The following is a 25,666-nucleotide window of genomic DNA, read 5'->3' on the forward strand; positions in this document are numbered from 1 at the left end:
AGTTCCACTCTCTGTAATCAGGCAGCCAAAGGGTTTGTGCTGCAGGGGGTTGGGCCTACTTGTCCCAAGGACAAAGTAAACATAAAAACTTGTAGCCCTTGACCCCAAACAAGATGTCCTGGCGATAGGAATTCCACATCCCTGATACTGTATACTATATGTATGTTCCTTACGGCAGATACACCCTACTTTAAACTCCAAACTGCAGGTTTTTTTTAAAGGTTCTTTTATTTCTTAAGTTCTTAAATTCTCAAGTAGGTGCTTAAGTAAACGCCGGGGAGGGCAGACCCCCTGAGAGAAGCAAGCTGCACAGGCCTATTGCCAGCCACCTCCGCGCCACTACTGGGAACTGCAGCTCTAAGCTTACTTCCCTAATTCGACTTTCACTCTACTTTAGCTCTCCCCAGGTCTCCCAGGCCTAGCGTCTCCTGCGCTAGTTTGTGCCTAATTTGCGCTTAATACGTACTCAGTTCGTGCTTTGAATGTGGCACTTGTCGTAGTGGCACTTATAATAGCACTTTTCCAGAGTCCAAGGTCCGGATACGATTCTCAAAATTTAAAATCAAATAGGCCGCCCACTATAGTCCGGCTCGCTGACCTTGCAGTTTATAAATTACAAATTACCCTGGAAGGTTACCTTGGGAACAACCGGAGCAAGAAAGTCCCCCTGGTTGCTGCTACTGCTGCTGCTCCCTTTATTCTCACTTCTAATCACAGCCAGTCACAACCAGGAATCTACTGCCTCCGTGCCACCTCTACTCCTCAGCATTTTGCTATTGCTCGTACTTGCTGCTTTTACCCCCCCCCACGCTAGCCACTACCTGCCTACGCCGAGTTGGTCACTAAGTAACACTAAGGGGGTCATTACAACCGTGGCGGACGGTGTTAAAGCGGCGCTAAGACCGCAAACAGGCCGGCGAAAAAAAAAAGGGAATTATGACCGTGGCGGAAACCACCAACATAGACAGCCACTTTAACACTCCGACCGCCACGGCGGTACAGACAAGCAGCGCATCGGTCACCGCCAACAGACAGGCGGAAGACAAAGTCCTGCCCACAGTATTACAACAGGCCAATCCTCCATGTTTTCCGGGGCGGATACACCGTGGATAAAAACACAGCGGAAACAGCCATTTCAAAGGGAAAACGTTCCCCTTAACACACTCCACGAGGAAGGAGGGCACCATGGAGCCGGAACTCCAAATACTCCCTGCGCTTGTCTTCCTGCTCCTCTACGAACATCAGCAACGGCGGCGCCGAAGACAACGGTGAGTACTGCACCTACGACATAGGGGAGGCAAAAGTCACGGACACACACACGCAACGCCCCCACCCCCAACCCGACCCTCACCCACTACAACACACACACCAATGCATTTCAGAACATCACAGTAACAACCCCCCCGGAAGAATGCAAAGACAAAAGGAAATGAGTGCAACCATTGTAATGTATCAAAATACAGTAAGCTCATATACACATAAATATATACACATTCCAAATATATACATCACGATTAGTAGTGCAGGTATGCACATTTCAATGTCCGTGGACCACTGGGCCCAAAATGCATGGGCAAGGCCCACACACGATACCTGTCCTGAAACGGAGAGAACACTGCAGGGGCATCAGATAGAAATACAACAGGCACCTCAGGGGGAAGGGAAGGGGGGGCACCTAAGCCGGATGACAGCACCACGCCAGATCCACGACGGGGCTCTATGCCCATTGATGTATCCTGGGGAGTGCAAAGCCACAGTCTCTCAAGTCTTTTCAGTGGGTGGTTTGCCCACTGTACCATCCCGGGAAGTGCAAAGCCACAGTCTCTCAAGTCTTTTCACTGGGTGATTTGCCACCTGTACCATCCTGGGGAGTGCAAAGCCACAGTCTCTCAAGTCTTTTCAGTGGATGGTTTGCCCACTGTACCATCCTGGGGAGTGCAAACCCACAGTCTCTCAAGTCTTTTCAGTGGGTGGTTTGCCCACTGTACCATCCTGGGGAGTGCAAAGCCACAGTCTCTCAAGTGGATAACAGTCTCCACTGGTTCTGGAGGGGGACTGGTGCCCAGAGTGCATCACGCTCCCCGTGACGGTCCCAGTTCCGTCACTGCCCCTGCCACTCATGGGCAAACGATGCTTGAGTTGGCAATGCTTGCCCTGTTCAGCGGTGCTTGCCCTGTTCAGCAGTCTTTGCCCTCTTTAGCGGTGCTGTCCATGGCGGTCTTTGCCCTGTTCAGCGGTGCTTGCCCTGTTCAACGGTGCTTGCCCTGTTCAGCGGTGCTGTCCATGGCGGTCTTTGCCCTGTTCAGCGGTCTTTGCCCTGTTCAGCGGTGCTGTCCATGGCGGTCTTTGCCCTATTCAGCGGTCTTTGCCCTGTTCAGCAGTGGTGTCCATGCCGGTCTTTGCCCTGTTCCGAGGTCTTTGCCCTGTTCAGCGGTTCTTGCCCTGTTCAGCGGTGCTTTCCATGGCGGTCTTTGCCCTGTTCAGCAGTGCTTGCCCTGTTCAGCGGTACTTGACTTTGCTGTCTCTGACCTGTGCAGCGGTGTGTGCCATGGTGGTCCCTCATTGCCAAGCGGGGCTGTGGCTGCCGGGGCCCTCCTGGCCACTGACTCTGGCAGTGGTCTCCTGACCAGTGACGATTGTGCTGCCCTCCTGGACACTGACTCCGGCGGTGGTCTCCTGACCAGTGACGATTGTGCTGCCCTCCTGGGCACTGACTCCGGCAGTGGTCTCCTGACCAGTGACGATTGTGCTGCCCTCCTGGGCACTGACTCTGGCGGTGGTCTGCTGACCAGTGACGATGGGGCTGGCGGTGGCGTCATGGGCAGCGGGGAGGATGGCGGCCTTCTCCGCCGTGCTGCTCTTCCCAGACTTTGGAGACTTCTTCTGCCCCTTCACCACCTTGGGAGGAGTCCAGCTGACTCGACACTCCCCCCCGGGACCCTTGTGGGCGGCTTTGCCGGCAGGTGTCTTCCCCCTCTCCCGTCGGGGACTGTCCAATTTCTGGTGCTTCACAGGGGGTGGACTGGCAGTGCTTTGGCTCCGTGTCACACTGGCTGCCCTGGTGCCCGGTGCACTCCACATACCTCTAACAGGCACCACTGGTAGCGGAATCTTTTTAGCTGAGGTGCTACTACGCGACCTATGAATTGGAGGGGGGGTGATGGGACAGAGGTCAAGGTTGCTCAGGAAAAGTTTCTGACGAACACTGGGACGGGTAGCTGGAGGGGGTCTGGGAGTGGAGGAAGAGGAGGTGGTTGTAGGAGGTGTAACTTTTGATGCTTTGGGTGCAGGTGCATGTTCTGGAGGCTGTTGTGAGGTGGATGGATGTTGGGTGTGTGTGTGCCTGCGTTTGTGTACTTTGGGAGGGGGCGTCACAGACACACTGGGGGGGGACACAGGGGACGTGTAAATGGTAGTGGGGGTGGTGAGTGCAGATGAGCGGGGTGTGGTAGGGGGTGTCTGGTGCGAGTCCTAGTGGCTGTAGTGGTAGTGCATGCAGGTGAGAGTGTAGACGACACTGTGAGGGAGGAGGGAGACGACGAGGAGGGAGACACAGTGGAGGCAGGGGATGTTGCTGTGTCTGTATGTGTGTGATGCTTGTGTGAGTGCCTGTGGGATGTGTGGTGCCTATGTTTGCCTGAGCTGCCCTTGTGTGTTGACGTGTGTGCAGGCTGGTCTGATGGTGTGCTTGGGATAGGCAGAGGTACAGGGGATTGGGCCTGGGTGGAGGAAGTTGGAGGGGGGAGGCTAGACACAGGGACAATGGCTGCCATCAGTGCTGAGGCCAGAGATTGCAGGGTTCGATGATGGGCAGCCTGACCAGAATGAATGCCCTCCAGGAATGCATTAGTGTGTTGCAACTCCCTCTCTACACCCTGGATGGCTTTCACAATGGTAGACTGCCCAACAGTGAGTGACGTGAGGAGGTCAATGGCCTCCTCACTGAGGGTAGCAGGGGTGACAGGGGCTGAGGTGCCTGGGGCGCAGGTGATGCCCACCCTCCTGGATGAGCAGGCACAGGGCGAAGGCTGAGGGGCTGCTGGGAGGGTGGTGCTGGTAGGGGGGGTACAGATGGTGCCGCCACCACAAGGGAGCTCCCATCGGAGGACGAGTCCGTGTCGCTGTTTGCTGATCCGCTGACCGCCGTGAAGCTCCCGTGGTGTGGCCCTCCATGGCCATGTGGGACGCAGCCCCCTCGTGCTCCGGTGCCCCTGTACCTCCGCCTGATGATGCTGATGCACAAAAGAACAGGGAGACCACAAAAAGGGGTGGGAAAACAGAAGAAAGACAGGTTGAGGGCATGGCTTACCGCTACCATTGGCGGACAATACAGACACAGCAGCCCCCTGCACTACGCCGTGCTCTTGGCCTCTACAGATGCAGTACCTGGGATATGGCCTACATGGCTATGAGTGTCATCTGCCTACATAGATGACACAGGGGCATGTATACCTGTACTTGGCATTCTACAGAGGTGGGGTGGAGTGCCACATGGCCTGCATTACGGAGGGGCCCAGCCTACGGAACTCGCCCTGGCCTAGGGAAATCCACAGCCCTCCTTCCCCACCCAGACCCCTCCACTGCGCGCAAGTCATGAGAATGTGAGTGTACTCACCCCCTTGTGTCTGCTGTGATGCCCTCATGCGCCCATCCAACTCAGGGTAGGCCACCGCCAAGATCCGGAACATCAGGGGGGTCATGGTGCGACGGGCACCCCTCCCACGTTGGGAGGCCATCCCCAGCTGAGCCTCCGCCATCTTCTTGCTCCAGCGGCGAATGTCCTCCCATCTTTTACGGCAATGGGTGCTCCGTCTCTGGTGGACCCCCAGGGTCCAGACGTCCTTGGCGATGGCACGCCAAATATCCTTCTTCTGGTGGGCGCTGACCTACATGACAGGTACAGGGGAAGAAGAGAAGTTATTACCAACTGCACCGTCGTAGTGAGTGGCCCACATCCCTGCCCTTGCATGTGGCGCATGCATTCACACTCCTTCATGCTCGCATAACTCTGCCCCCTTCCTACTTACATCCAGCCCTCTCCACCCAGGCATAGCCCATACAACTTGCACCCTATGTACTCACCTGTTGGTCTGGAGGACCGTAGAGTAGCGTGTACTGGGGGAGAACCCCGTCCACCAGCTTCTCCAACTCCTGTGCAGGGGCCCTTTCCCCCCGACGCACGTGCCATTGTCTCTTCCAGACCGAGGTCACAGCAGCACTTGCAGTGTAGGTACTCTCCTGTCGAAGATCAGGTATCGAGTGATTGAACAGATAGAAAATGGCGGTCACGTCCGCGGCGGTGCGTATCATCACCGCCGGCGCACTTCGTCATTGGCTCCTGGGACCCATAGGGTCCAATGTTAACCAATGCAGCATTGCGCCGCGGTCTTCGACCGCCTACCGCGACGGTGTACAACGCCAGCGCAGTTACCTCACATCCCATTGTCCCACTTTACAGGTCAGGCAGCCGCCATTTCAGGGGCCCACATGGCTTCATTTACAACTGCGTCACACATACCTAGGCCTGGACTCAACACACATACAGGAAGATTTTTGTATTTTGTGTCGTGTTCTGTGTAGCTATGGGTACATACCTCAGAATTGGTTGACTCTGTGGTTGCTGTTGTCCTTCCTAGGCACTGTCAGCAGGGACATGTGAGGAGATGGCGGAATCCTCCGGTGTACCGACCGCTAGTGAACCTGTCGACAATGGAGGAGCGACATTTAATCATCACCTACAGGTTTGACCGTGCCACAATCCAGGAACTGTGTACCCAGTTGGAGCCAGATCTGATGTCACCAATCCGCCATCCCACAGGAATCCCCCCTCAAGTGCAGGTGCTGTCAGTACTCCATTTCCTAGCAAGTGGGTCATTTCAGACAACAGTGGCCATGGCATCAGGGATGTCCCAGCCTATGTTTTTCAACGTGTTGTCCAGAGTGTTGTCTGCCCTGCTGAAACACGTGAGGAGCTACATCGTTTTCCCTCAGGTGGAGGATTTGGCTACAGTCAAAGGTGACTTCTATGCCCTGGGACATATCCCTAACATCATAGGTGCCATTGATGGGACCCATGTGGCTTTGGTCCCCCCCCCCCACAGGAGTGAACAGGTGTACAGGAACCGGAAGAGTTATCATTCCATGAATGTACAGATGGTATGTTTGGCAGACCAGTACATCTCCCAGGTAAATGCTATGTTCCCTGGCTCAGTGCATGACGCCTACATCCTGCGGAATAGCAGCATCCCTTATGTGATGGGTCAACTCCAGAGGCACCGGGTGTGGCTATTAGGGGACTCTGGTTACCGCAACCTGTCATGGCTACTGACCCCAGTGAGGAATCCCAGGACCAGGGCAGAGGAACGCTACAATGAGGCCCATGGGCGGACTAGGAGGGTGATCGAACGCACCTTCGGCCTCCTGAAGGCCAGGTTCAGGTGCCTCCATATGACAGGTGGTTCCCTATTCTACTCACCAAGGCAGGTGTGCCAGATCATCATCGCCTGCTCCATGCTTCACAATCTTGCTTTGCGACGCCAGGTGCCTTTTCTGCAGGAGGATGGTCCAGATGACGGTGTTGTGCCAGCTGTGGAGCCTGTGGACAGTGATGAGGAGGAAGAAGACATTGATAACAGGGACTCTGTCATACAGCAATATTTCCAGTGACACACAGGTGAGAATTTTTTTTTTACTATTACATTTACTTTCACACTTCTACCTCTATCCTGTCTGTCAATTTGAAGCAGTATTTGCTAACTGAGTGGTACATTTCCATTACGGTTTCACAGGTGTGGTTACCAACGTGTGTCATCTGCTTGCATCCTTCATGGGCTTGTGATGTGTGACATAGGTATGTTGACATTACATTTTCAAACGGATTTTCTCATTGTCATAGATAATACACATTTTCAAACTCACAGACTGACTCCAGATTGTTTTGTGGTTCAAGGGTGTTTATTGAAGTGCTAATTATTGGAGGGGGTGGCAAAATGGTGATGGGTGATGGTGGAGGAATGTCCATGGCAGAGTCCAGTCTATTAGTCTCACAAGTGCACTGCCCATATGGGTATAGGAAGTGGAGCTGGGACAGTTCCAATCTGGACAGCGTAACAAAGTGGGACAGTGGGTCGACAATCACGGTGGTCTCATTTCCTGGCAGGGGTCTTGCCATTGTCCTCTGTCCTGTTCCTGGATCTCAGGGACCGCTTGCGGGTGGTTCTCCGTCTGCAGGCGGTGGGGTGCTGGTGTGGTGGTCCTGTGGCGGGGCGTCCTGTCCACTATCGCCGGCGGAGGTGGAGGGCAGTTCATCGTCCAGGCTAGTGTCAGGGGCCCCTTGGAGTGCCACGGTGTCCCTCATGGTCTTCTGTATGTCCTTCAGCACCCCTACGATGGTGCCCAGGGCGGAGCTGATGGTTCTGAGCTTCTCCCTGAACCCCAAATACTGTTCGTCCTGCATGCGCTGGGTCTCCTGAAACTTGGCCAGGACCGTAGCCATCGTCTCCTGGGAGTGGTGGTATGCTCCCATGATGGAGGAGAGGGCCTCGTGGAGAGTGGGTTCCCTTGGCCTGTCGGCCCCCTGTCGCACAGCAGCCCTCCCAGTTCCCCTGTGTTCCTGTGCCTCCGTCCCCTGGACCGTGTGCCCACTACCACTGCCCCCAGGTCCCTGTTGTTGTTGGGGTGGTGGGTTATCCTGGGTTCCCTGTAGTGGTGGACACACAGCTGATTGATGTGTCCTGGGTATGGAGGTATGGGCCCGCTGGGTGGGTGCTGTGCTGGTGTTACCAGAGGGTGGAAGCTCAGTGTTGGGCTGTGCCTGTGCAAGGGGAACCGACTGTCCCGAGGCCCACAATGGTCCGGGCTGGTCATCTGGATCCAGTTGGCCAGAGCTGCTGTCATCACTGTGGGCCTCTTCTGTGGGTGAAGTAGAGATGTCTGGACCCTCCTGTCTGGTGACGTTAGGTAGTGGTCCTACAGGGGTATAAAAGCATGATTATTGCATGTGTGTGTGTCATGGTGTGCAATGGGTGTGTGAGCGTGTACCCCAGTGCTAGCATTCCTGTGTGGGGGCTTGTGTGATGATGGTTAGGGGGTGTTATGGGTATGTGCAGTGGGCATGCTTTAGTGATGGGTGTCCAGGCTTTGTTGTGTCATGCAGGGCTTGGTGTTGGGATGGGTGATTTGTGTTATTAGTACATTAGTGAGGAGTTGGAGTGATAGGGGAGGGGGTGAGGGTGGGGGTGTGTGATAGCATGCAGGTAGGGTGGGGGATATGATAGTTAAGATTTGACTTACCAGTGTCCATTCCTCCACCGACTCCTCTGAGGCCCTCTGGATGCATAATGGTCAAGACCTGCTCCTCCCATGTTGTTAGTTGTGGGGGAGGAGGTAGGGGTCCGCCGCCAGTCTGCTGAATCGCGATGTTGTGCCTGAAGACCACTGAACGCACCTTCCCCCGTAGGTCGTTCCACCTCTTCCTGATGTCTTCCCGATTTCTTGGGTGCTGTCCCACTGCGTTGACCCTGTCGACTATTCTTCGCCATAGCTCCATCTTCCTAGCTATAGAGGTGTGCTGCACTTGTGATCCAAATAGCTGTGGCTCTACCAGTACGATTTCCTCCACCATAACCTTGAGCTCCTCCTCCGAAAACCTGGGGTGTCTTTGGCGTGCCATGGGGTGGTGTAGGTGATGTGTGTGGGGTGTATGTGGTGATGAGTGTGGTGATGTGTAGTGGTGTGTGGTGTTTTGTGCGTGGATGTTGTGTGCGTGATGGTGTTGTGTGCCTCTGTGTGGTGGGGTTGCCTATTGCTGTGCTCTCTCTCTGTCGCCTTCGTCTCTAATTTTGGGTCGTAGGGGTTTGTGGGTGATGTGGGTGTGTGTTTTATATTGTGTTGGGTGTGTGGGAGTGGTGTTTGATTGTGTATCAGGTGTGTGTATTTTGAATTGTCCAATGTGGCGGTGTTTTGGAGATGTTTTTGTATTTTGAGCGCGGCGGTGTGTACCACCAATGGAATACCGCGGTTGAAAGACCACCGCGTGGATTCGTGGGTCGTGATAGCATGGGCGTGTTTCTGTTGGCGTGACTGTGGAGGATTTGTTTTCGCCAGTTTATCACTGACCTTTGGTGTGGCGGACTTGTGTGGGTGTCTGAATTTCGGCGGATTCCGAGATGTGGGTCATAATAGCTGTGGCGGAATTCCGCGGCGGTGTATTGGCGGTCTTCTGCACGGCGGTAAGCGGCTTTTACCGCCAATGTTGTAATGACCCCCTAAGTACCTAGATACCTGGGCAGTAGGCATGACGGGAAAGGGGAAGGGAGGGTGAAGCACAGGCTGGCTTAGGCTGGCGTAGGCTAGTAGAAGACACTTCGCCTTGCTCTCACAGTCTCACTGTGCCACCCCAACCCAAAAGGTGACCAGGTACAACGGCGCACAAACCAGTTCAAGCAGTACAATCAGCTCAAGCAGACTCGCAGGTTTCAGCAAAAGACCAACTTTTTTTTTCTTCCTCTGCTTTCCTCTTCTTTCCTCTCCTCTCCTGCGGCTATTGCTGCTTTTTTTTTTTCCAGAGGCACCCTCAACCAAAAAACGGCCACAATATCTGTAATATGCCACGGTACGCCGGTATACCGCTAAACCTCAAACACGGCTCCCGGAGGCTCCTGGCAGCTTCTAGCCTTTCACCGCCTCTCGCCTCATCTTTCTGCTCTGCCTGGTAGACAGTGACTGCGGCGGCCCGTGGGGGCGGTGGCCCGGCCCTCCTCGCGGCCTCTCTCACAACCTGCACAGTGTTCACGCTGTGGCAGCAACACCTTCCTCTTCCGGCTCGCAAAGAATCCTTCCAGTTCACGGTGGGGCAAAGGTCGAATATGTGTGGTCTCCTATCTGGTTGTCTTTGGGATTTAATAATCACAGACTCATGACAGAGAAAGAAAACCTGTCCTTTATGGTCTTTGTATTAAACTTTTAATGAGGTCTAATCTGATAGAACGAGGTATGCTTGCAAGCTTATCACCAGATAGTAGAAATTCACCTATGCTTCAACAAGCTTGGTAGCACATGTGCAATTATTGTCTCACATTTGAACTCTAGAGACATTGTACCCAGGTGTTTAAGAGATGTGCTCACACACAATTATCCCCACCTTAACCTGAATAAACCATGATCAGTTTGCCATGACCCCATCAATGACTGGAGTCACCTTAGAATGCAAAGGCAGAAAGTAATGTGGACAGGCAAAGCAGGCAGGTTTTGCATTTGCTGCTCTGTCTTCAACAAGACTTGTTTCCTTTGAATTGTTTTTACTGGCCACCCCTGCATGGAATTGTGAATGGTTTTAAAGGCCATTTAAAGATGGGCGCTGTCTGAAGTGCCTGTGCAGGATGGAGGCCATTGCAAACGACAGCAAAGGCAGAGTCGCAGTGAGTCTGGTGCTGCTGGGTCAAAAAAAATAGTTTTTTAATAACATGCACTGGCAAAGTCAATAGTTCGTCTTTATAAAGCAAGTGCCGAGCAGTTGGCATTGATAATGTTACAAAAAGTAAAAGAAAAAAATTAAAACCTTAAAGATAATGCAAACACATATCTTACACTATCGCACAAACGTTTCACTCGGAAACAGAATATTAAAATGAATAAGGGAGTGTCAAAAAGTAAAGGGAAACACTTCCCAAGGCCGCATGTACTTCCCAAAAGATTCAGCCATTTGCTCCCCTGCACTGGCCCAGTTAGCAGATTTGGTATCAAGGCAGCTGCTGAGTGAGTGCAGCAGGCGGCCATTAACGCAGTGCCACAAAAGCCTTGGTCTGTCAGAGATTGGACTTTCATTCATTATGTGGAATGCCTAAAGTCATTTTTTCCGCGACTACCCATCAAAAGTATCCCTGTTTGTGTGGTTTTACAGAAAATCTGGGAGGAGTGCAGAGTAATACAGCACATGAGGTTATGTGAGGGGTGAAGCAGCACAAGAGGGAGAGCTAGCGAATACATCGTGGCTAACAAAAACGCTCACAGCGCTGAATGAAAAGAAAATGTAGCTCTTTAAATATAAGCAGAGGAAATATAAAAGTCAGGCTATGAAAAGGATTGCAAAGAGGTTGTGCTCCAGGGCAGAGAAATCCCAGGAACAACAAGGCAAGTCCTCAAATAAAAAGCAAGCAAATGAGAGTAACAATGAAGATAACAAACGGTAATCAATGGGTGAGCTTCAAACCCACCGTAAGCTAACAATGGATCTTTTGCAACCAGACAAATAGTGCTGTCCGGTAGGCTCGAACTAAAACAAGCATTTGGAATGTAATGGGTCTCACATTTGCTCGAGTTTGAGCTATTAGCATTGTAAATTCCTACCTGGACTTTTGTTGCCACACAATTTGAAAATGAAAAGTAAAATAGTTGACCTAAGCGAGCAGATTCAAAGCACCACGGCCGCCATGAGCATGAGCAAGAAGACACACAAAAGGAAAAAGAAGTTTGCTTGCAGTCAAACGTATGGGCAAAAGCGCAATTAGCCATGTAACAGGGTCGGTGTCCAAGGCGGTAACCAAACTGCCTGAGAAGGGACAAACGTAAACCACTTACCAATGATAACAAAGGATTTTTAAAGGGCAAGCCCATGAACAAGTGAAAGTGATGGGTGTGCAGTGGCCGAGGTTTAAAGCCCTATTAGAACATTGGAATGCTGGGGGCTCCATTGAAAACAATGGAGTGCTGCGGGCTTTTACAGGCCGGTAAAAGCCCGCAGCGCCAACATTCCAATGTTCGCTTTATTCACAGCAACAGCTGTGAACAAAGCCTCACGGAGCCCGAGGGGATTTAAATCCCCTCGGGCTCCATGAACATTTTTTTTTTTAAATAGAACATTCTGCCCTGTGTGGCAGAATGTTCTAATAGCCTTAGAACCCGCCGTAGCGGGCTCTACCGGCTATTAAAGTCCCTCTCCCTTGTTAAATGCCCGAGCCGAAGATAGCCGGTAGAGCCCGCTACGGTGGGTTCTAAGGCTATATTAGATAATAACACGTTGGAAAAGCAGCACCTGCGCGCTGCTATGCTCGACCTAAAAAGCTAGCAGCATGGGGAGTGCCACACAAACTTCATGATTTGATCATTCTCCTCTGTGCTAACACGTATGTTCAGGTAACGCTGGGGGATGGAACCAGCTTGACTTGGCGAATGAACACCCACAGTGGCCTAAAGCAAGTGTTTATTCAATCTTTTTATGGCAGATTTGTATCAGCATGTAGAGGACATAAATGCACACTCTCCTAAACTTGCAAATTGCCATCTAAAAAAACCTATAATACTCCGACAATACCATATTAATCAGCCATATGCTTACAGCGGTTAATCAAGTCTTTTGATGAATATATAACAACTATCATTTAGAACTGAATATTAAGAAAACTAAATTAATGCCAATAGGGCAGTCTACTTTTAGAACCCTGATTTGGCAATAAGAGGAAAGCCTATTGAGTCAGTCAGGAGTTACAAATATCTAGACATTCCTTTTTTGATGAAAAAGTCTTGTTTGAAAGCCATTTTAATCTTTTAAGAGCTAAAACCTTTACCTCCATCTTTGCTTTTAAATAACTGCGAGACAAATGAATGTGACCATCTTATGATCATTTAGTAAAAATCAGCTGATTCCAGCACTAGCCTATGGCTCGGTCATCTTTTGAGGAAAGGATGCTAAACTAATGGACCAGCTACATATTAAGGCTTTTAAATCTGTTTTCTCAATTCAGAAGAACACTAGCCATGCAGAAATGTGTCTGGAGTTTAGTCTTCAAAGTCATTTTCTAGTCAGACAGACTGACTTCTAAAAAAGCTTATACTACTACAGGTCTTATCTGAGCCTGGTTCCCTAGTAAATTTGTGTTGGTAAGAAATCAATAACTGATTATACTGGTGCTTGGAGATCTCACTTATCTTTCTGCTTTCACTCTTTCGAGTGCCAGCCATTTGGCTTATAGAAATAAAGTTTCCTTTAAGAATCTTTTAAATTGAGCCACAAAGCAACTCTTCTTTATGGCAGATAAAGATACTTTAGTAGCCAAGAAGCATGCTTGGACAGTAATAAACTCCTAGGAAAAACCTGAGATCCAGACTTACCAGTGCTCATACTTTCCACCACACGAGGGATGCATTTGTCAAGTTAAGATTTGGCAGATATTCTGCTAAGGACGGTACCCCAAGATGGCTGCAACAATGGCCAACAACCCGTTGCAGACTTTGTGGTTACACAAAGAAAAAACCTTATTACACACAGTTTGTCTGTCCTCCCCTGCTACATGTACAACGAACTCTGTTAAAATCACAGTTCTTAGAAGCAGGAGTGGGAAGTTGTTGCCAGGCTGTTATGCTTTGTTTATTGACAGGTTAATTCTTTTGATCTGCTGACTAATCAAGTTTTTTAAATCAAAGTGAACAGTATGTATCTGTATGCTAAATGGGCAGCTTTATGTGTCTGTGTTTCAGTTGTTTGAATAAAAAAATGTATTCCCCTGATAAAATAGGGATAGGAAGATAAGCACTTTAACTCTACCTTGTACATGTTTTCTGCCTTTTTACTATTAATATGTAGTGGTTCATAAGACAATTTTATTAGTTTTGCCCCTACGAAAGTAATGTTTATTCAGATATTTTTAGCATTAGGTCGCAGGAATCAGTTAAAAATCCAACTGAATTATTTAATGTTTTAAAGGTTTCTTTTATAATATTATAATGTCTAGAACGAACTGAAAAGCTATAAGCACTTTAGCGCTACCTTGCTCTGAATGTTACTCATGATTGTTATCATATAATGTCTAGAATGAACTGAAAAAACGAAGCGATTTAGCGCTTCCTTGCACTAACTCCTGAATATGATTGGTAATGTATTTAGGAGCCAATTCCTACAGACTTGATACATTTGTAAATGTTATCATTTCTAGATGGTATACTTGATTTTATCACATTTAGATCTAGGTTGTGATTGACGTATATATTTGTGAGAATGTATTTTTTTTCAAATGTGTCTACATTGTAATGATTTTTACTAATCAGACAATAAAATCTTTATTACTGGTAAAAATGTGCATGAATGTATGTCCGTCGTTAGTGCCAAATGTGTAAAATAATTTCAAAGAAAAACAATATTCCTGCTCTGTCCTGATCATGCATTTTATGATTTCTAACTTGGAGCAAGCCATGAACATTATGAAGCTGGTGGTTTTTCTATAACCACTAAAATCACTACAACAAAATCCTCAAGTGATCTCGCCCAATTATAGCCTGTATCGGCATTACACCTAAACTATCAACTATAAAACCCACTGTGAAGTATCCCACTGATGATGCCTCAGACTATAGTTCCAATGCACCATAGGTACATATTATATATAATATATTCTGGTTCAAGTGGTGGTTCATTGCTAGGACAGCTATTTTGTTTTTACTTGGTGCTGTTTCTGGGAATACCATTCTCAGCAGCATGCTGCAGTAGACCATACACAAATAAACATAAATACATAAAGTAGCAGGCGAGAAATAGTTTAGAGCCAAAGTCTCTGTTCATGCTTACAGGGTATCAACGCATATGTCAAGATAAGGTCGTTCCTGCAAATATTTCCTTTTACATTTCCAGCGGCCTTACCTCACTTTGCTCGCTCTTCTGATACCACTGGTACTGAAGCGATAAGGGACTCTCAGCCTTGCACCGCAAAGTCAAAGTGTAATCTGCAGGCACACAGGCAGAGACAGGCTGCTCTGTGATCTGGATTTCTAAATGCAAAAATAACATGGCAGTTTACTTACAAGCACAGAGACCGGCTACTTGTATCGTGCTCGTCAAGACAATGCCAATCTGTTTCATTTAAAAATCACAGTATCGAAATATCAGTACCTCTGTTTTAGAATCAATAATTGACTAATAGTTTGGTCTCTTAGCAGAAGATCTCATGTTAAGCGATCCCATTGAGGCCATGAAGTGCGGGTATACAAATCATGCTGAACCCAATGGAACACATAATAAATGTATGTAGTTCGACATTCTGCACAAAAATACTCTCAACTGTACTGTTTTGTTTAAAAAACAGTATTTTCTCCTCATATTAACAAGATCAAGGTCGTATTCACAAAATGCATTTATAATACATTTAATTAGTAGTATTAACTCAAGAACTAGGAAATGTGGTTTACAAACCTATGTTCAGAGGGGCTCCAATCTTTTCAATGCAGAGATCTTTGCCATAAGTGTAGATATGAACACATAGGTCTATGTTTTAGTAGTATTGTGGGAGGGATGGAGGAGTGGCTGGAAATTGGGGAATACTTACACTTAAATGGAAGGGATTTAGGAAGGTACATGCAAAAGGCAGGGGCGTCTCCTCCATAGGGGCAGAGGAGCGTCGCCTCCCCGCCAACAGCAAACGCTGCAAATCCTTTCACAAGGAAGGGATAAGAAACTGTGTTTATTACCCCTTCCTTGTGAAAGGGGCATGGCTTTGGAGGTGAGGAACAGAGGGGAGTGCACTGTGCACTTCCCTGAGAGCGCATGTGTGTTTGGCCGGCCGTCTCTGGCCGGCCTAACATACATGCGCAAAGGGCTCTCTCCAACCCAGCAACTAAGCTGCTGGGCTGGAAAGAGTCTGCACAGGCTCCAAGTCTGCGTGGGAGCACCCTAGCTGGGCGCTTCCAGCCACTCCTGATGCTGCTTTGGGCAGCATCAGGATTGGCCGCAGGGCTGGCTGGGAGCCTGTGCCTGCATGTCGCAGAGGAGCGAATAGTAGAAGTAAAAAATTTTAATTATATGTTTTTTAAATGGTAATTATTACCCAACTGCGTGCTGCCCCGCCCCCAGGAATCCCCGCGAGCAGCGACTGGCAAAAGGTTACAGAGAAAAAGGTCCCAGAACAGTTGTAAATGTACTCCAATCTATCCCCAAGCATGGGTACTCATAGGTATTGTAAAACACTATCATAGAAATTATTAGAGGCATGGACATAATTTAACACCCCTTCGGATATAATGCTTAAATAAGTACAATTATTTTGACTCTTAAGACAAGTATATACATTTCATTTAATGTTTTATATATATATATATATATATATATCTACATATATATATATATATATACATGCATACACACACACACACACACACACACACATAAACTAATAATAAATAGTTAGACATGCAAGTCTGCGCCTAGGAATATTTTACACTCAGAAATGGGAAATAGAAAAAAAGTGTAGTAAATCCTAGTTGCCGGAGGTGATTCACACAAGTAAATCTACAACGTGTAAATTTACCTTTCTGAATATAACCTTAAGAGCCTTCAGAACTAATACAAATATGTAGTTAATGAAACCAACAGTGTGGCACCAGACGTTTTCACAATGCCATAAGGACATACTGCATAGTAGATTAATCAATTTCAAAACCAATCATAAGCGTAAACAAAAATATATGTTATCACCCAAAAACAATTTCACAAGAGGTTTAACACAGATTACGGGAGGCAATATTATGTGCAGTTTTGCACTTGTGTAAAAATGGAGCAAATCGATTTGATATAATGAACGCTGCATTTAACCAGTGAGTGAAGTAAATTTACCTGTCAAGTCAGATGCACCAGAGAAAAGACCATGCAATGGAGGCTGCGCATAAGTCTCCGTAGGAAATGACCCTGCATGCTCCTGTCCCGACAGGTCAAGCTGCACTACCACCCACTGTTGCCTTTGTTGTGGTCTGATACAATTAATGTGCTTCTCCAGGAAAGTAGGGAACAGGACTCTGGAGTTCCAAGGCAGAGCAGTGAGGTGAGGATTAGATCACTGACATTTGAACCCTTGAAGCAGAAAGTTGAGCTGAGTCGGGCAGAGTTGTTCAAAGCCTCCATTTTCTGTAGTACACTCACTCTTTTTTCTGCCTACATTAGGTGAAAATAGTGATTGTTGGATCTTGTGGTCATGATATTCCTCTACAAATGTATTCCGTGTGTTTATTTGTCCAAGTGTAATAGAGAATACAATTCAAATACTTTTAATGACTGAGAGGCAGTTGCTTCTGTGCCCTGTCCCTGCCAATCATGCGAGTAAGCTGGTAATAAAAGCTTACTTTGAAAGTGATGACCTCCACTTTATACTTGCTATGAGTGACTGGTACAATTTTCAGGATCCACACAGAGGTACATGCCACAGGTGTTTGGTTGCTCATGGCCATTGCACCCTTCTAGGAATCGTCGTCTTCTGCTGTTTACGTGGCTGTAGGCCATTTGAAAACATCTGAATTTGAGGATGGACTTCCCAGCCAGGTTCTCTTCATGATGCATTACCTGCATTCAATTATGGGGCAGGTCAGTGGTGACGTCTATACTCTACTCTTAATTATGGACCACCATCTTGAAGCCTGAAAACCATGGGGCAAGCTAACTTTGCTTTGCTGCATTGTCTGGGCCATAAGTGGTGTTCAAGAGTCAGTCAGAGCACACTGACATAGGAAGACATGCAACCAATTTCATAGCAGTCCTGCTCATCGTAGTCATTGCTTTGGCAACATTTTAGTTTCTCTTGGAAAGGTATAACTAACAAATGAGGTGGTTTAATTCCATGTGCACATTTGACTAGTGGAGCATGACCCAGAACAGTGCTTCTTGATCAGTGATATGAACACCTTTCAAGTCTTCAGCCAATGGTAACATAATTCTGTTTCCTTTTGGTACTGAGTGCCCATTGACCTACTAGTGAAGCCCACACCTTTCTGGATGCTCTCCACTGAACTTACATTGTAAGCAATCATTAACCTGTCAGCGTTGCACACACAATAATCTTCAAATATTTTAATTCATACTCATCCTTGTGGTCAGATCTCAAAGTTTTGATTAAATAAATGAGAACCATGGGCACCTTAAGCTCTTTGGGAACCTTAGTAATCCAGACCTTTAATGGATTAAGTGATAACTTTGAGCACCTTACAAACTTTGGCAATCTTAAGAGACAATTTGATTTTTACGTGTAAACAGTATTTTGTTTTCACCTTGTGTATGTGTAGGCCAGAAGCAGCCTGTGTGTGAGTGTAAAGTGTTTTTCACATTTGTCATTATCTCATTTATTTGACAGTCATTTGTTATTTCCTAGATGTGTAGCAAAATGTAATTCCTGCTCCATCCTTTCTACCCAATACAGGATTACCTGATATTGAACAAGAAAAATTGAAGTAGGGATCCAAGCCACATATAGATAAGATGGAAGAAGAAATGTTTACTCCAAAAAATGCCTTATTGGTCTGGGGAGAACTCAAACATTTATCAGGAGAATTGGTTAGAGTGTAAGGTGGTGTGGTTGACTAACATGGTTCAACTATAATGAAGCTGGATTCACCTATTAAGCCTCCTAAGAATGTTATATTACAAAGGCACTAGCTTTACAAAAGCGTTCAACTTTTTGGAAAATCCACTGACAGTTTTGTGGGTGACCCAAGAGCTTTGTCCACTAGATACCTTGGAGGAGGAAATGAACAGGCACCAGGAGGTAGAGAAGACTAATAGAATAAAAACATAAGAAGCTGTATTGCTCACTCTGAACTTGACTCTGGCCAAGGCCATTGAAATTGCTTTAAGTGTTGAAAGCAGAACAACTTATATGGCAAAAATATCATCAAAACAGCAGTCTTCAGGTGTTCATGCTATTGATGTAGCTAGTAGATCCAGGAAAAGGTTATTCTCACGTGAAAAATCCAAGGGGTGACAATGTTACTGATTTTGTAGCAATAATCATTTGAGCAGTGCCCAATGTCTGCTAATGGAGCAAATTTGCAGAATTTGGTGTGATTAAAAACATGGACACTTTGCCGAGGTGTGTAGGTCCACGAGAACATGTAATATCAAATCAGTTAAAGATTTTGGAGATATTGGAAGGAGTCTAATTCGAGTGAGGAAAGAGTAGTATTGTGTGAATTCACTACCTAAGGAAGATGACAAGAATGAAAGTGGTCAAGTTCTGCATGTGGGCTGAACTTCATTAGGAGGCCGTTTTGCCAAGTCAATTTAATTTGGATGTAAGGTTGACACAAGCTCAGGTTTTCCTTTCACACTAATAGGGGTAACTGAATGGATTAGGTTATGAATCAAAACCCTAAGGAAGTCCCATTTCAGACCAGTGGAAGGTGGTGGAAATCCCATAGATGTCTTGGGATAGTATGAGACTGTTTTATCATTCAAAGGTAATAACAGGCCCAGCACTGTATAGGTTATGATTAGATGGTTCATGTATGTTGAGGTAGTTAAAAAAAAGGAATTTAGAAATTATTTTGGACCCTCAGAACTCAGAACATGTTCTCTGTAGGCATGAGTGTTTGAGTGTGTCTCTACAGAAGTTTCCTGGCATAATTACTGAGCATATGGAAAGGTTTAAATGGTTTACACATAAAATTATACTGAAGTCTAGGGAGGAATCTGTGGTACACAAAGTTAGAAGGGTTCTGTTGGTGGTAACAATTTAATTCAGAAGGGAATCAGACAAATAATTGTGTCCCTAACAAATTAAAGGGTTCAGAGTGGCTATTTCTGGTTGTTTTGGAACGTAAAGTCAATGGATTCCCAAGAATGTGTGTGGACCTCAGCAAATTAAATGATAGAATCTGGGTTGACATGCATCTTCAGCCAAATATCACTGAGACTGATTGACAGTGTTGAAAGATGCAAAGGTTTTTAGCAAACTTGACATGCTCTCTGCTTATCAGTGCTTACCACCACAGTGTTCTGCACAAGGAGGACCGTTTTGTTATATCCCCACCTCTGCAGATTCCCTGATCAACGGTCCAAAGCACAGTCTCAACACCTGTGTGATCGAAGGCCTCTGTTCAATCACCAGTCTGGCACACACTCATCGCCTCTGTTGTCCTGTCATGGCACAGCCCGAGCAAGACCATAGCCTTTCACACTCTCAATGGTTGTAGGCAGGGGCAGCCAGGCCACTGCCCCTGTGTCGTCCAGGGCCCTGGCCAGTGAACAGCCAAGGGGGACCGTCCCACCGCTACAGCTGCTGCGGCTTCTGTTGTAGTGTGTGTCATCTGGGCTGTCCAGGCCCCCAACCCCACAATGCCAAGCGAGCCATGCACTCTAGGCCCTCCGCACCTTCAGGAAGCAGACTATTGAGGAGCAATCTTCTCCCCCTTGGGATCCCAGCGATCAAGATGAGCCATCACCGACTCCCCGAGCTGCGGTCCCACACATGGCCTTAATGCCTCCGGGACCAAGGACCTCCACCCTAACGCCCTCCGGGCATGAACTTACAACCTCCGTCCTCACGCTGCTGTGCATCCCCAACCAAGGTCACAGCGCTCTGCACTCTCAAGGATCACAGTCAGGGGTTTGCCAGATCACTGCCTCCGCTCACGCTCAGCTGAAGTGCAGTTATGCATCAAACCGTCTTGCGTTTACAGGTTCAGGTTCCTGATCAGATTGGGCAGGATAACTGAAAGGACGGAGCGGAGCGCTGTGTTCACACGCCTGCCATATTCAGTGTCCTAGCCACACTCTAACCTACCCCATAACATGATTAGTACTCAACCTCAATGTCAGAGGCCTTAATGCCCCTGTGAAGCATAAAGCCCTTCTCTCTGCTATAAATCGATGGATGGAAGATCCCCCTACTAGCCCAACACCTGTTGATTAACGATTGCACTGTAATACTCTATGCGTGTCTTGCTAGCTGTCCTACTCAGCGCATAGCCCCCTAAACACACCAGTTAATATAGGATTACATATATTCATAATAGGTACCACAGATGCACTGTTGGGGGAGGGGGAATGGGGGAGAAGTGGGTGGGATCAAGTGTTCTTTTATTATGTGTATTTCTCCATATAATGACCTGAGCTCTACATAAGAACTTATGTGTACTGAGATGTACAATATGCAAGAGTCTCTGCTGTTAAGCTAGGAAATGTTTGACATATGGAGTTGTTCTTCTGAAAAGTCAATAAAAATGGTTTAAAAAAAAAGCCCTTCTCTCTATTCTCACGGACTCCAAATGCGATGTGTGCCTTCAGCCTATGGTGGTTTGATCACTAGTTTTTTTCCCTCAGACACTCAGAAAGGCTGGAGTGCGATCCTTTTGGTCACACATTTCCTTGGTCGCACAGTACAAATGCAGGCAGAGATGACAGGTAGAATGCTCGCATTTGTATTGTCATACACAGCTACAAGTTTACAGTGGACACAGTGTACTCCCCTAATCCCCATCAGGAGCCTTTCCTTGTGGATGCCTTGGGTAGGTTAATGACATCCCCAGACACTGATATCTTTGTAGGCAGAAACTTCAGTCTAGTAGCAGACACCCTCATGGACAGATCCAGTCAGAAAATATGATAAACTGGGGCTTCCACTGCAGTAGGCCTTCAATCGTTGAAGGATATGGGGCTCGTGGATGTGTGGCAAACAACCCAACAGACAAGGGTTACACATTTTTCACTGCAGCACACCAAACCTTATGTCCCCATGTATGACTGCTGCCATCACAGGTGTGGAACTGGGAGTAGCTGCCCTCTAAAACCACTCACCTGTTTTCATAACTCAACGCACTCCACATAATCCAACACAATCTGGTGCTTGGTGTCTTAATCCTAAACTATTGCAATTCGACTCAGTTAACACCGAAATTGACACTGCAATATGCAGGTTCCTTGACCTTAACAACACTCCAGACACCCCCATAGCTCTCCTCTGGGATGCCTTAAGGCAGTAATTATGGACAACTTCATAACTATCTTTGCACAGCACAATAAAGACAGTAAGGACAAGATACTTCATCTAGAGGGATGAGTGCTGGACCACGAAGTGGAACACAAACGGACAGGCTCCCATCACGCGCGACGTCAACTTACATTAGCGCGTAAGGAAATTAAGGTTGTTGATTTTGATAAACAAGAATATGCGCAATTACGCATTAAACAAAAATTCTACACTGAGGGTTATAAGGCGGGATGCGTGCTAACACACAGATTATGAGCTCAAGCCCTCAGGCACAGGATACCTGAGATTGTGATGTTGCAGGGTGACACAGTCTGGCATGGATTCTTCACATATGGATATGTGCTTGCAGCTATAGCTCGGCTGCAGCCAGGTAAGGCACCCAGACAGGATGGCTGTCCCAAACTTCTATAAGACTTTTGCACAAACACTGTCCTCCCCTCTTAGCCTGTTCACATAGTCTTTCAGCACGATAGGGACCCTCACAGACACAAGTAGAAATGCCATAATTACTGTGACTCCCAAGCAGAGGAAACACCCAGTACACTGCGCCTCCTACTGCCCTATTTCTATAGGGAATGTGGAAGCCAAAATATTCACTCATGTACTAGCTAGTAGCAGCCCGTCTAGCCCCATATATGGAGGGACTGGTTAACCCCGACCAGGCTGGCTTCATTCCTGAGAGAGGCTGTAGTGACAAAACTACACTGAAAGCGGTTGTAGTGACTGCAACCTCAGACAAGACTCATCGCTCTCGTATACCTGCGCTCCTACTCTTAGTCGATGCTGAAAAAGCATTTGACCGCGTATATTGGCCAAAATTGAGAACAGTGCTAGCCAAGATTGGACCGCCCACAGTTACAGAAATGGGTTTGGTGGAGCGATGCTGATCCAAAGGCACAGGTTAGAGTAAAAGGAGTACTGTCTCGGCTGCTTAATATTGTTTCGTACCAGGCAGGGCTGTACCCTGTCCCATCTTCTTTTCTGCTTTATATATGGAGCCTTTGGTGGAGAGGATAAGGGATAATCCACTGATAACGGGCATCCCTAAGGTAGGCAGGGAACACAAACTGCCCATGCATGCAGACGATGTCATGATATTGCTCACTCACCCTTTTACGTCACTCCCACGTTTGATATCAAAGCTGGAGACTTTTAGCAGGGTCTCCGGGTTTAAAGTTAATTTCCAGAAGAAGCAAATACTGGGACTCACTGTCCCACAGGTGGATCATCAACAACGTAGTCACCTTTTCCCCTTTTCCTAGGCTACGCAAGGGGTTTCCTATTTAGGCCTGAAAGTTCACTCAACGCTAGAGAAAACGGTAGAGCGTAACTACGGGACCCTCCTTTCCACAGTCTGAACAGACCTGCAGTCTTGGAAGGGAGGTTCTCTCTCCTGGATGGGGAAACTGGCAGCAGTAAAAACGACTCTTCTGCCCAAAATACTTTATGTGATGCAGACACTGCCACTTCAACCACCCCCCCACACTCATTCTAGGGAAGCTGCAACAGTTAATTGAGGATTACGTCTGGGGTGGCAAAAAAAACCATAAGGGAAAGAGCCAGGTTTATTGGTCCTGAAGGGAGGGTGGACTGGGAATTCCCACTCACAACCAAGATACATGGTGGAGTGGGCCAGACCGAAGACACACTGGTGCTTTATTGATCAAGCAATAGTGGGGATCCACATTTGTAAGGTACCCTGACTCCCTAAACCGCACAGACCAAGGAGGGGTCTACATCTCCCTGGTACTCAAGGGCACAGTGGGCACTTGGGACAAGGTACAGCTCACAAAGAAATTGTTCTCTCGCATTTCACCATAAACGCTGATTCTTGGGCACCCTGACTTCCCCCTTCTAGATTGATGCATCATTCTCAAAAAGACAAGTTGCCAGCTGTGAGAGGGTAGGTGACCTCTTTGCCTAGATGGCCTTTTAGATTTTGCACAACTCCAATTGGACAATGCCCACCCTTCCACTGCATACTGGCAGTATTTAGCTATTGGACACTGGGTCACACAACCTCATATCGTGCCAGTGGCCTACACACACCATTAGAGCAATGGCTTCTAACTCTCAAAAACAGACAAAAAGCTCCTGTCGGACATATATGCATCTCTTAATACACCAGCACGTGAGGTCCCATCCCCTACACAACAGCAGTGGGAACTGTAGTGCGAACACTCCTTTACCCCTAAGGCAGACATCTTGTGTCAAACACGTACTTCTGCTTGTAGTGCCAGTGGTCAAGCAACCCTCAAAGAAATTGCACTTTACTGGTATTAAACACCTGCACGGCTAGCTGAATGGAAGCCGGGAGGTGATGCAGTTGTTGGCCACATTGTGGTCAGCCTGGGAAGTTAATGCACATCCTCTGGCAGTGTCCAAAACTACAGTCCTTTTGGTCAGAAGTACTTGCAGATATTAATGAGATGGCTGACACTGACGTAATCCGCTTTCCCAGCTACATACAATTAGGAGTCCCTAATGTGCTAACTTACTCCCTAAAATTGACGAAGAGCAAGGCCATTACTCTCGTCCTATGTACAGTAAAACAAAACATGCTAGCTAAGTGGGGAACCAACACTGTCCTGACAAAGTTGGACTGGCTTCACAATCTCTGGGACCTTTTGGGTATGGAGAAAATGACTGAAGTGGTGGACTGCAGGCTGCCCCAATTCCATAAGACATGGGGAGCCTGTATACGCTTCCTCTCTCACGAGTTTTGAGAAATGTATTGACCGAGATACTTAAGAGTACTACACCTCACCCAGGAGGAACAGAAACCCCTCAGAGGAGCTGTAGCTAATCCCTGACGTTAACATTGTTTTTAATGACCCAACTACATTGCCACATACGTTGCTGAGAACTGTCGACTGCACTACCCTTTTATTCCCCAAGGTTCTACCCCTGTATGTTCCCTTTCTGACATCTTCCCACACCCTTCCCGGTTTACGTTGCTTTATTTTGTATCTTCCTTAGCCCACCGTCCTGTGAATGTAGGTGAGGGATGACATGTACTGTTTCTACTCTTCTGCAAAATTTTATAAAAAACAGATTTAAACCTAAAATACTGGCATGTATTGTAGCATAATGCAGCTAGTCTGTTCTAGTGTCATGTGAAGCCCAAGAGGCTGAGACCTGGTTTATAGGATGGTACGAGGTCTTCTACCTCTTAGAAGGCCCATTGGTATCCCCAGTAGAATAAGCACTACATGAGCACTCCAAAAAATTTGAAGAGATACCCCAGGCTGTATTAAACATTAAGACCACATTGAAAGCCAAGAGAGACACATTAGGGATAGTCTCTTGCGCAAGGAGCAAAGGAAACTCAAGGATGGGGTGAGTGATGCCGAATCCACATTGGTAGCAAAGCAACCTTTGCTCATTGCCGCCCAAGCACAAATTAAGGCACTACAGGAGGAGGTTCAATTCTTGTGGCACAAAGAGGACGTGGTGGAAGGTAGCTTTCGTCATAGCAATATCAGTATCATTGGCCTGCTGGAGCATATCAAAGGCCTGAGTAACGAACACTGGCTCTCTCAGCTAGTGTTGGGAGGTAAGACCTCAACCTTCTTCTTTGTGGAGTGGTTGCATAGGATGTCTGCAAGACCCCTGCCTGCCACAACCCGTGGTGGCAAAACTACTGAACTACCAGGGCACAGACATTATGCGGCAAATGCCATGATCTAAAAGCCCGTGGATGGTGGTAAACAAAAAGGTGATGATCTTCCAAGATTATACGACTGCAGTCCAGAAGCAGGGGGAATCCTTTTTAGAGGTGAAGCAATAACTGAGTTTGCTTAACATGAAATATGCCTCGATGTTCTCGGCCAAGTTTAAGATCATGGAGGTGGACTCTGCTTGCTTTTCATTGTGCCTGGTGAAGCATGGGTACGGCTGACGTCCAGGGGCATGGAGTCTCCATTGGAGCCCGG

At 47.5% G+C, this 25,666-nt stretch overlaps 1 protein-coding gene across 3 annotated transcripts in view; it reads right to left on the reverse strand.

Annotated features, from left to right (window-relative positions):
- The window catches only part of LOC138283857 (mucosa-associated lymphoid tissue lymphoma translocation protein 1-like), a 977,541-nt gene that overhangs the window by 616,989 nt on the left and 334,886 nt on the right, over positions 1–25,666 (reverse strand). For all 3 annotated transcript variants that reach the window (XM_069222019.1, XM_069222018.1, XM_069222020.1), the window contains one exon: positions 14,630–14,757. In XM_069222019.1, coding sequence (XP_069078120.1) covers positions 14,630–14,757 — 128 coding nt within the window. The remainder of the gene's footprint in view (positions 1–14,629; positions 14,758–25,666) is intronic.

This window comes from Pleurodeles waltl, chromosome 3_1 (assembly GCF_031143425.1).
Source record: "Pleurodeles waltl isolate 20211129_DDA chromosome 3_1, aPleWal1.hap1.20221129, whole genome shotgun sequence".
Classification (NCBI taxonomy): Eukaryota; Metazoa; Chordata; class Amphibia; order Caudata; family Salamandridae; genus Pleurodeles; species Pleurodeles waltl.